The 11,898-nt window shown below is 33.9% G+C and overlaps 2 protein-coding genes across 2 annotated transcripts; both read left to right on the forward strand.

Moving 5' to 3' along the window:
• Window positions 1-3,005: 3,005 nt before the first annotated feature.
• On the forward strand, window positions 3,006-4,735 carry LOC110820812 (uncharacterized). The gene is made up of 2 exons (XM_022050408.2): window positions 3,006-3,569; window positions 4,057-4,735. Exons 1-2 carry the CDS (start codon window positions 3,189-3,191, stop codon window positions 4,546-4,548), a joined length of 873 nt encoding a protein of 290 aa, XP_021906100.1. The 5' UTR covers window positions 3,006-3,188; the 3' UTR covers window positions 4,549-4,735.
• A 760-nt stretch (window positions 4,736-5,495) lies between these two features.
• Window positions 5,496-11,073, forward strand: LOC110820831 (Met-10+ like family protein). The gene is made up of 9 exons (XM_088218864.1): window positions 5,496-6,436; window positions 7,316-7,414; window positions 7,680-7,799; window positions 7,910-8,076; window positions 8,391-8,461; window positions 9,434-9,576; window positions 10,162-10,273; window positions 10,482-10,594; window positions 10,742-11,073. Exons 1-9 carry the CDS (start codon window positions 5,552-5,554, stop codon window positions 10,883-10,885), a joined length of 1,854 nt encoding a protein of 617 aa, XP_088074990.1. The 5' UTR covers window positions 5,496-5,551; the 3' UTR covers window positions 10,886-11,073.
• The last annotated feature ends 825 nt before the right edge of the window (window positions 11,074-11,898 follow it).

Here is an 11,898-nt window from a genome sequence, read left to right on the forward strand (position 1 = left end):
TCTTCTACGAGTTTTGTTGAGTTTATAGACGATTATGAGTCTTAATATCAACTTAACTGAGTTTAAGTTAGTGAGACTGGAGATGGGAGATTTGACGTAAGATTTGAAGAGTGTTGGCATTTAAAGTGATAAAATTACCGATTAAGTATCCAGGATTACTTTTGGAGGTTAACTATAAAGATGTAAGGATGTAAGATCCTGTGGTGGGAGGTTTAAAATAAGACTAGTGGGCACTTTTTTATCAAAATGAGAGAGATTGACACTTATTAAAAGTACATTAAATAGCTTATTAAAAGTACATTGAATAACTTATCCATTCATTATATGTCTCTTATGATAATCTCAGTAAAAATGGCCAATAAACTAGAATCGATTTATATAGGTTCATTTAGAGTGATTCGAAGGTTATGAGGAAGCATCATTTGGTGAATTCGGATGAGGTCAAAAAAACTGATGTATCACGTTGGCATGGGATTGACATATTTTGTTTACATAAATATGGCAATACAAGGGGAACAACTATAGAGGTTTCTAAAGGGAATGATACTTTTTGTTGGAGAGTGATTGAGGCAGAATTCGGTACTGTCGATAGGACCTAGTTTTTTAGAGGTACAATAAGACCATGGAGAAAATGGATATGGAGGAAAATTAACATGTGTTGACATAAATTTCAAGAATGTACTATGTGGAATGTAGGTAGGGAGGACAAATAATTTTTGGCCATTAACAATTTGATGAAAAAAGAGAAGATGATAGTAAAAGGTTGTTATCTATGCAAAAGGGAGGCAAAATCTTGTAATCATACTTAGTTTTAGTGTTTATTTGCATGAAAGTTATAGGCAATATCTTATGAATTATTAGGATTTTGTTGCAATAACTAGTTTGTTAAAAGGTAAGGTATGAGCCTAGAGGGTCATTAGTAATGGGAGGCAACAAGTGAATCGGAGGACATGAGGACAAGGATTTATGGCAATCCTAATAAAAGTGGTTAAGAAGCTATAGTCGATTCAGTGAAGGTTCATATAAGGTGATTCGGAGACAAGTTACAATATCATTTTGTAAATTAGGATGAGGTAAAAAAACCAATATCCCATGATAGCTTGGTGTTAACATCTTCTATAGATATGAATATGCCCATACAAAGGAAATAGTTATAGAGGTTCATGAAATAAAGTTATACTATTTGGTGGAGAGTGATTGAGTCAAAGTTTTGTGCTAGAGATAGGGGTTCATTTTCTAAAGTTGCGAAAAGACTGCATGAGAAGGGGATACAAAGGAAAATTAGCACGAGTTTACATAAATTTGAAGAATTTATTAGATAGAGTGTGGACAGGGGGTCAAAATTAATTTATAGGAGGATTCCTGGCTTCGAGGGAAGTATTATGCATAGAGTAAAATGAAATTTACCTTGTATCTTCTAATAACGAATAAGAAAACTATTATTTTTTATCATTGAATGACGAGGTTCAATAGGCTGCAGTTAATCCAAATAAGATATGACTCTTAATTTGTTGTTCAATCTTTCACTTGAATTCTCCATACTAACATATTAAGAAGATGGTGCTGGATACTAAAGTTTTGAGAGCTCAATTTATAGCATATAACATGGATTGATCTCATGGGCTAAAGACCAACGAGTTGATAAGCTAACTAAATGGGCTAGTTTTTTCGGTCACTAGGGTCTAATCCCCGTAGATGTAATCACTTTTTATATTTTTAATCTTATTAAACTTTTTCACAAAGAAATATTATTTTAAATAGTATTAATATTTTAAATAATTATGTTAGAAATAATTAATTTTTAACAAATTAAACAAATTTTCTCAATATAAACTTTTTAAAAAAAGAGGGAGAGAGAGAGAGAGAGAGAGAGAGAGTTAATTTATGCTAATTTTGTTGATAGAATTAGATCAATGATTTATTTTTCCCTTTACTCTAGAAAGTTTTGCTCACTTTTCTTATAATTATTATATTCATGTACATTATAATTTATGTGAGACTATAAAATAATAATAATATTAATAATGAGACAAAATAGTGCATTTGGTGCGCATAATATTTGTCAAAAAAAAGCTACATAGACTAATCTCATATATATCCTTTACTTTAACAATAAGATATTTATATTATGTTAAATGATTCACGAATATCATATGCAATCTATGCATTTCATTTTTTAAAAGTTTTATTTTTTAGAGAGAAATAAATTTTTATTGTTTGAAGCAATATTCGTAGTTTATCTATTCAAGTTCATTAATTAATTTGAATAAATAAATTTTTACGTTAAAAATTGAATTATAAGAACTAAAATAATTTATAAATATGTATATTTTATTGTAGAGTTTTTTAAATATTATTTTTAAAAATATATTTTACTCTTAAATTTTTTTTTTTATATTTTACATAAACTACTTGGCATTTAAAGATAAACAAAATTATATATAGCAAATTATTGTACTTTTGCCTTATATATATATTATTAATTTTATTAAAAATATATTAAATATACGTAAAATAAAAAATTACGTAATTAGTAACACGAAACATGGTTAAAAATCAATAAAATATTATTTATTTTATTAATGATCTATTTTTAAAAAATAATTCAGGGTTAATATTTAAAAAATAACACGTTTTAAAAAAGTGATAATGTAAGAATTAGTATTATAAGCTTCCTAAAATAGCAATATCCACCGAGTTTTTGGAAAAGATATTGTAACATATTTTAGAGGATGAAGAGGGTAAAAACAGGGAGTTATATAATTAACTGTTCGGTAAATAAATTATTTATGTAATAAAAACCAGTAAAAATAGTTTTGACAGCAGTAAAAACACGAGGAAAATAAACTAATCCTAAATACGCACTATGCTGTTAATTACATTTAAATCCTTTAATTAGGATTTAATTTAATTAATAAATCCACTTTCCAGTTGTGTTTAATCCTGTTAATTTTTTGAACGGAGTATACAAAGTAGCGGGATCGTCGTGAAGACGAAACCACCCTCCATAAATACTCAACACAAGAAAGTAGGAAAAAAGAAGAGGAAGCGAAAGGACACAACAAGCCCACAAATTTTCTTATTTCACTTCCTCTGATGCTCCCACAATTTTCTCCGGTCCCAAACACTCCCTATATCTTCGCAGAAGCTCCCAGCCGGACAAAAAAGGGAAAGGAAATAGGCCGGCGATGGCTACAAAAGCCCCGCATTTCGTCGTCGATCCCGCATTGACGACAGCGTTAGCAACGGTAACGAAAGACGTTGACGGCAACGGGTTGAAGAGGAGTCGGAGTAGTGGTTCTTTCAGTGGGAGAAGATTTTTCTTGTGTTTTAGATCGGAAGATATGGATGAAAACGATGCGGTTGGACCGGACCGGTGTTTGAAGGGTGACGAACCGGTGTTCTCGTACGTTGTCCCGTCGGGACGCAAGGAAGGTGCGGTGTGTCGGAGGATCCCATCTAGTTTGAGTTTATCTGATGAGAAAGGCGGTGAGGTTCGCAGGAAAAAGAAAAGTGGTCACCGGAGATTTTCGCGGGTTTTCAGAGCAGTTTTTTTTGAGACTTCGCTGGTTAGAATCATGATATACATACATATATTTATCTATATATATTTTCGTCTTTCTTTCCATTATTTTTGTCTGAAAATGACAACATGCACTAATGCCGCTCTTGTTCTATTTCTCTCTGTTTGCTTTGTAACAGAGGCGTCACGTTCATCGTCGTACTCCAATGTTCTTGATTCTCCATTTCCATTTCTGATCCTTTGAATTTCAATTTTAATCTTTCAGGAAACTCTTTTTTCTTTAAAAAAATCGTGGGCAGTTTTGTTTGGGATCCTTCTTTTTTTCTGGTTCTATCTTCTCTATTTTTCCGTTGACCAATTCAAGAAGCCTCTCGGCCGTACCTTTTTTTTTTTTGTTCTCGATAATCGTATTTCAACTTTCAACCCATTCTGTTGCGATCTTCGTCAACTTTTCTTTTTTCTCTTTCACTTTCTAATTCTCTGTGTCAAATTTCTGACGTTCGGTTCTGATTCCTCACTGATGTTGTTAACAGGCGAAGAAGATCAGAAGAAAAGTTGGGCAAAAGGACAAGCGGCAAAAGTCAAAATCCGAAAACCCCTCGAGCGAAAACTCAACGCGGGACGGATTTTCCGGCAACGAAAGTAGAATAACCAACACTGAAGTTTCTTCATCGTTAGAAGATTCTTCTGCAAACACCTCATCCTCGTCTGGGTCGTCTTCATTTTCATCAACCTCGAGATTACCGGACCAAAACAGGGCTCTGCAGAGGCAAGAAACATCGCAGAAGAAGAGAACTAGCGGGGAATTTGATCACAGTAATCGCTTCTGTCTGGTTCTCGTCAGCCTCCTGGTTCTTATCCTCTGGGGAAAAGTATTTGCCATTCTGTGCACTTCAACGTTGCTTTTTTTGGTGCCGCAGTTGAGTAAATGCAGTGGAACTGAGTCGAAAGGAAATCCGGCTGGATTGTCGCCTCCGCCTCCGCCTCTGATGGGCGTGGAGGAGCAGAAGAAGAAACAACGATAACTTCAGAAGAAACCGCAATTCTCCCAATCTGCAATAATTTCAATCCATTGAAATAGGTAGCTAAAAATAATAAAAATGTTGAAGGAAATCAATGATCACGAAGAAGCCATTGTTGTAGTGTCAAGGATTTCGTAAGATGGTTTAGGGTCTTTCGGGTGCTCTGTTTTTCACCATGTTTTTTTTTTTTCTTCCTGAAGTATACGATGGCGGGTATGTTGATTGAGATTGATAACAGTTTCCATTGAATAGTAAAAATTGAAAATGGTAAGGTTAAAAATAGAGAAAAATTTGACAGGGATGATCATTTATCATCATCTTCTTTGCTTTGGTCTGAGTTTTCGAAGTTTCTCAGGCTTTCTAACCCCATGCATTTCTGTCATTCACGGGCTTCTGATGCCCATTGAAAAAGGAATTTTACAGAGCGGAGAGTAATAAGTCTGTATACATTTTCCTACAATTTATAAGTTTGTAAATATTTCACATTCAAACTATGAATATAGAAACGAAATTCATAATTTGATAGTAAAAATTTGTTCTTGTTGAATAGTGAGTTTCAATTTTTGTGTTATTCAATTTTTTTAATGTATTTTGTTGTAATAAAATAATTTGTTATTTGGTGGAATTACAGTTTCATTTTTCTATTATCTCTATTACATACAAAATATATATATTTTCAATTCTTTGTTAATTTATTTTCTGAACCAACGAAAATAAATTGTTATATATAATTTTAAATTCAAATTAGAATTGAAATAACCATTCAAATGATGATGTGTATTTCTTAAATTATTATTATTAATGTTATGTAATAATTAAATACAAAATACTATTACATATTTAATTTATATTATAATTAAATAAAATAAAATTGAGATAAAAAATAAATTTTGTTTGGAAAATTAAAATAAAGCGGGAACCGAATTTTGGTAATAAAAATAATGGGCCGTAAAACCCTCTTGAACCCCTTCATCCATTTACCAACTCTCCACCGCCTGCAATTTCAATGGTAACCAGATCCTGCTTACGACCCTCCTACCTTCCTTTCTCTATATTCTCCTCTCCAATTCGCTTCTTCCTCAAACCCTCTTCGCTACCAAAATCTGCCATTCTATTTCTCTCCTCCGCAAACAACGCCGCCAATTGCATCCCTTACGGCCCTTCTCTCCACAAAGGCAAAGTCCCATTTCATGGTGGCTCACAAAACCATTCCCAACAGATCGCCATGGCCGATTTCCAACGAATCCAGCAACAAGAAGAGGAACGGGAAGGTGAAGAGGAGGACGAGGAAGACGTTCTTGCGGAGGAGCAATTCACTAGAATCTTCGATGTAGACGCCCTTCGTGTACCGGCAAAAGACTGTTTCGCCCTTGAGAGCCGCCTTCGCGGGCATCTACTCAATTGGCCGAGAATTCGGAATATAGCCAGAGTTCCTGGCGATGAAATTGACGATGATATAATTAATTTCCTGGGCCGCAAAAGTGAAGTGGTGGACAATGTTGATTCGTTGAACCGGCGAATATACGGGAGAGCAGAGGGAGATGGGGAGAAACTGAGTCCGGTTTTGTACCGGGAGAAGCTGGCGAAGACGTTTAACTCGAGGGGATATATGAGGTTTAGAAATTTGGCTAAGATTTCAAGGCCGAGGAGGAGGAGGAGGAGGAGGAAGGAAGGGAAAGGCGGAGGAGAGGAGGAGGTGAAGGAGGAGAAGGGGAAAGGGAAGAATAATTTTGCAGTGGTAGAGGTTGTGGAGGAGGAAGGAGATGAACTGAGGGGATTGTTGGGGGAAGGTTTTAGGGGGAGGAGAAAATGGAAGGGTTCCACAAGGTTGTTGCTTTTGGATGAGAGATTTGCCAACAAGGGTTTGGAGGAGCTGCCTGAGGCTATCAAGGTGGTGGATATTTGCAGCTATTTTCTGTTCTTGTGAGTTAAATTTTGAATTTAGCAACCATAAATGGAACAAAACCAGTGTTTTTCTGTTGCTGTTGTGAGTTGAATTGGATTTTGATTTCTGTTATCTTTACAGTAGGTGAGGATGCACTATTTGAATGCAGGCTTTTATATTATTATTAAAGGGTAAGTATAGGATTGAATAGGTATTTTTTGAAGTTAGAAAGTTAGTAGTTAATTTAATGAAATGATTTGCGTATTCAATTTTGTATCGAAGAATCAAATGTTTATTTACATCTTAGAACGATCTATTATTGCAATTTGGATAGGTTGAAAGCGTAGATCAAAGAGAAATCATCGATAGCTTGTGCTGAAATTAATCAATAAAAATGAGATAATAATATCTTCTTAAAAGAACAGAACAATAGTTAATATCCAAACACTAGACTCCTGTTTCTATTACCGTGTAGAATAATTGACTATAGTCAACTGTTCTATAAACTTAAGTTAATAGAAAATAAACCAATCGATTATTCATATATTAAAAGATGTTCTTGAAGGCCCTTCTTCATTTTTGCAATGGATCACAAACAAAGGATTGGGCTGATTGTTCTCCTAGATGAAGGTTGCCATTTTGTTTCCATTAGTATTGGCATGTGTTTTCCATTATTTACAATAAGCCTTTTTTTTTTTTTTTGCTTCTCTTCAAATTTAGCAATTCAATTAATAATACAAAGTATTTAAAAATCTCAAGATTTATTTCAAACGTATAAATGAATTATGTATGCTTTTGTGGTTCAGTTTAGTTCAGTTGAAATGAAATTTTATCGTTAGTTTTTCCAGATGAAGCCTACATATGATATTCTGGTCCTATTTTCAGGCTGTATTCAGGGAAGAGACCAATGAAAGTACAACCTCAAATATTGAGCTAGTGAGATGCAAGCTGACTTTGTTTTATGAGTATTGGCAGATGAATGAGGTATTTGATTTCAGAGAAATAATGTTTTTCAGTTTTCTTCATCAAATGGTTTGTAGATTCCTTTGCTTTTTTTTTTCCATGGCCTTGGTCAAAATGCGGTTTTATTTATTTTATTTCTTCAATACTCTAGGAGATTATCCAAGGTTCTCTGGTTCTCTAACAGTTCATAGATGGTACCAGCACTCAAAAATTTGGTTTTTTTCTTCCCCATTTTCTCATACTCGATATTTTTTCTTACTACAATGGATAATTTATTTGCTCGCAGATCTTGGAGGCTTTGCTGCCAAAGGGTATGATCATCCCTTCAGCCTTTGAAATGGTTGGGCATATTGCACATCTTAACCTGAGAGATGAACATCTACCATACAAGAAACTTATAGCAAAGGTACTTATTCCCAGAAGTTAATTTGATTTGTTATCACCAGAATCTGTTGCAAAATTTCTAATTCGGGTGATAAGCTGCTATTTAACAGAAAAAGCTATTTTTCTTTACAGGTTGTTCTTGATAAAAATAGGCCAAAGATAAAAACAGTTGTCAATAAGATTGATGCCATTCACAATGACTACAGAACCATGCAACTTGAGGTTTTGGCAGGAAATCATTCCCTTGTGACTACAGTTGTCGAGAATGGACTGAGGTTTCATGTGGATCTAGCTACAGTGTGTGTTTCTCTTATCTTTTCAAGCTAAATAAACATTTAGCTTGATTTTTTTTTGTTACCTATAGTTAGCAAAATAGTTTTAGTTACTCAGAGGTCTTAGTGCATGTACATAGTTGAACAAATTCATGTTCTATGTTCTCTTTGTTTCTGATAACATTTACATATACTACCAAGCATGCTTGTTAGATCATAGTGAAGAAAGCATAGTTTTGCTGTTTTATCACCCAACAGTCAGCAGCGATTTTGTATCTGATTCCATCAGGAACCAATCAACTTGAAAATATAATTCATATGTATCCATCTCTTGCATACAGGTATTGGAATTCAAGGCTAGCAACTGAAAGACAAAGACTTCTGAATTGCTTCAATCGCACTGATGTTGTCTGTATGTTTGCAAAATTATCTCACTTCGGGTTATATCATGCATATACCATGCTGCTTACTCCTTTTGGGCTTTTATAAAGCTTCATATTTCTAGTTTTGAATTGCTGTTATGGTCCTGACTTCTAGGATCTCGTTATGGGTCAACTTACATCGAAACCTGCAGAATCTTTAGAGTTTTTTCTGTCTTTTCTTCCTTTACCTATCTTTGTAAATTATTAAGGGCTTGTTACGAGAAAATCCTGTGATTTCTTGATTACGAAAGTACTCACACTTGCCAAAATTTTCATGCATATCCATTTCAGAGACAACAAGTGGATTTACACTAGAAGGATGAGGATTAGTTGTTCTGGTGGTTATTTCCAGAACAGTTACTGCTGCACTTTCTCCCTATCTTTTTCCTACTCTACTACCAAGGATTACATAAATATCCACTTCCATATCCTTCCTAGCCCACATAAAGTCCACATCTAAAATACAGCATACACCATAAAATACAACAGACATGCTAGAAATTATATAATTACATGTCTGATGATTTTTGCTTCCTTCTTTGATGCACCTTATAAAAAATGTGTGATTTTCCCACTTGGGTCCCTCAATTGTCTGTTGAATTCTGGCGCTCTCATCATGATATAAACATCTAGAGCTATTAAATTTAGGTTGGAAGATAAACTTTTTAAGTTCACAGTAAGGCAGTCTTCCACACAAGAGAAGATATTTTTATTCTGACTTATAGGAGATACTATTGGATTTAACACCATTTTCAGGCCTATGTTTACAGATTTGTTTCTGTTGTACTGGTTGCGGTAAACCTTGGTAAGGGTCATATAGGTGACTTATTTCTTTTCCCTGCAGATCTTGTTTGGCTGATATTTTCTTGTCGTGTAACTTGTTAAAGCTCGTCAAAATGTTATGCAAAATACCAAAGGCTAATGCATTAATTTCTCTGATTTGCTCTTTTTGTAATTGACAGGTGATGTTTTCTCTGGGGTTGGTCCAATTGCTATATCTGCAGCTAAGGTAGTCAAACGTGTATATGCTAATGATTTGAACCCCTATGCAGTGGAATATCTGGAAAGGAACAGTGTACTCAACAAACTTGAGAGGAAGATTGAGGTATTTCTCCAGTTTGATTCCCAATTTTCTTTAACCTATCTCTGTTCTTCTTTTTCTTGTCTTCTTCTATTTCTAAGCTATACACAGGAAAAATTAGTTTAACACTAGTCCTGCATCATCCTCATGTTCTATTTCATGGTACTTGCTTTATCAAGCAAGTATTAGAAATCTTCAAGGTTTGTGGAATTTCTTAGTTCTACTGTTGTAATGATCAAATATTCTCTATAAGTTTAGAGGTTTTTTGCTACCTGACTAATTAAAATTGCATAAGTTTAAAGTCGTCATTTCTCTCTGTGCCAATAAGTGGCAGTATTTCTGTCAATTGGAGTTTTTAAAATGTATCTTCCCGCATGGCAAGAGTGAAAAATCAACTTGAGATCAATCATTGGATTGTTATTTATTAATTTTGAATTTTTAAAATTTTGACCAGTTGCTGCTCATGCTAAGGGTAGTATACTTCTCTATTTGTTGTGGTAAATCTGAATTGAATTTGTTGTAATGCCTAAGTGGAGAGTGTGTCAAGTACATTGTTAGCGATATTGGATCTCTGTGCATTGTGCTAAGGATTTGTACATCTGTTTGTAGGTGTTTAACATGGATGGGAGGAGGTTTATCCGCTCTATGTTTGCAAGCGAAAAAGCTCAGTCTATTACACAAGTGGTTATGAATTTGCCAAATGATGCTGCAGAGCATCTAGGTCTCTTTTTTATTTCAAGATGTGTTTATCTCCCTTCAACTTATTTCTTTCTGTTTTTATTCTTAGAGAAAAATCTTCTAGATCCCTAGTTTAGGACCTTAACCTTGGGAATCTAGTCAGGACTTATAACCAAGGTTATATTATAAATTTATATTGACAAACATTGTATTAACATTCCCCATCAATCTTTGTTTGCCTGTACAATCAGATGCATTCAGGGGAGTATACAGAGATAGACCTAAAGATGGAGAATTCTCTTTCCCAGTTATCCACGTCTATGGCTTTTCAAAAGCTCGAGATCCAGAGTTTGACTTTCATGAGGTCTGGTGCTAAGATCCCATGACTGAATGTTGATTGTTTGTGTTTGAGTGTCTCTGCAGAGGCGGGTGGAGTGCATCTGGCTGTCCTTAATAAAATCTGTGGCTGTACTGATGTTTATATCTTTTTTTTTTTCGCCTCTCAATGCAGCGGATAAGAATTGGCCTATCAGAGGTGGCTGTCGATGTAGAAATGCGTAAGGTACGCCTTGTTGCACCTGGAAAATGGATGTTGTGTGCGTCTTTCATCTTACCTACGAGTGTAGCTTTTGCAAACCAAATGTGGGACATGTAGATAGATAAGTTAAAAGCTGAGGTAGGCCATGCCCTCATGTTTTGTATATCACATATATCAATTCATTCAATCATCCCATATATTTCTAACTCAATAACTTGGAATCCGTTTCTTATTCTTTTTTTTGCTAATTCAACTCTTCTGGAAATAAATAGGCCATAGAAAGCTCATCATTTTGTTTGTTACAAGGTTGTTGTATCCACTTCCTCCCCCTCCTCCTTCCCAAGAAAAAAAATCTTTGGACTTATTGTAGCTTATAAATAAGACTTATTTGTTCATAAACTTACCGGCTCCGTTAGTTCATAAAACTTACAAGCTCTTGACTAGTTCACCTTAAATAATTTGGTTATGTCTGCCTCTCTTTTCCAAGAGGGTTGTGCAAATCTTTTGAACTCTCTTTGGGTTATGGGTTAAAAAAAAAAGGAAAACTTACTCTTAAAATTAAGTAGAGAATGTTTGTAATTTCTAACAAAGACATTTTAATAAAAATATAAACTACAAAATGGGTTTTGTTGCATGGCTTATAAGGTAAAGAAGAGAGTTTGTTTTCTTGTTTCTTTTTTAATATATTAAAAAATGTAACCTATAAGCTATTGGCATGTAAGCCAAATTTACTAAATATAAACCGTTTTAACTATTTTCAAGTATAAATTTTTATTAAAAAGTTAAAAGTTATTTTTTAAAGTTACAAATTATAGTTTGTGTTTTAACTTTTTCAAAAAGAAATTTGTTTTTGCTAGAAATATTTTTACTTCACCCGTTTAGTTATAAAAGTGTTTTTAAAATGTACAAGTCAAAATCTAAAGTTGTTCTAAGAGAAACCAAGTTAAACCAAATACCATTGTAGAAACTTATTTTTTTTCCTTGGCTTATACATAAGTTAAGCAAAAGAGTAAGTTGTCTTTTTCAGTTCTTTTGCCAAAATATGAGTAGAGATGATGAACTTTTTATTTAAGTTACTTTTTTAGTTTGAGTTTTGTTTACCTTTCAACTTATAAATTTTTTTATTTATT

The sequence above is a fragment of the Carica papaya genome, chromosome 4 (assembly GCF_054855325.1).
Source record: "Carica papaya isolate Zhongbai chromosome 4, ASM5485532v1, whole genome shotgun sequence".
Taxonomy (NCBI): Eukaryota; Viridiplantae; Streptophyta; class Magnoliopsida; order Brassicales; family Caricaceae; genus Carica; species Carica papaya.

Bases quoted from the DNA above. Each gene is read 5' to 3' on its own strand.
- LOC110820831 (XM_088218864.1), top strand. From the start codon at position 5,552: ATGGTAACCAGATCCTGCTTACGACCCTCCTACCTTCCTTTCTCTATA. The intron at 7,800-7,909 runs GTACTTATTCCC...TTTTCTTTACAG, and splicing joins ACAAGAAACTTATAGCAAAG to GTTGTTCTTGATAAAAATAG. The intron at 10,595-10,741 runs GTCTGGTGCTAA...CTCTCAATGCAG, and splicing joins CAGAGTTTGACTTTCATGAG to CGGATAAGAATTGGCCTATC.
- LOC110820812 (XM_022050408.2), top strand. From the start codon at position 3,189: ATGGCTACAAAAGCCCCGCATTTCGTCGTCGATCCCGCATTGACGACA. The intron at 3,570-4,056 runs GTTAGAATCATG...TGTTGTTAACAG, and splicing joins TTTTTTTTGAGACTTCGCTG to GCGAAGAAGATCAGAAGAAA.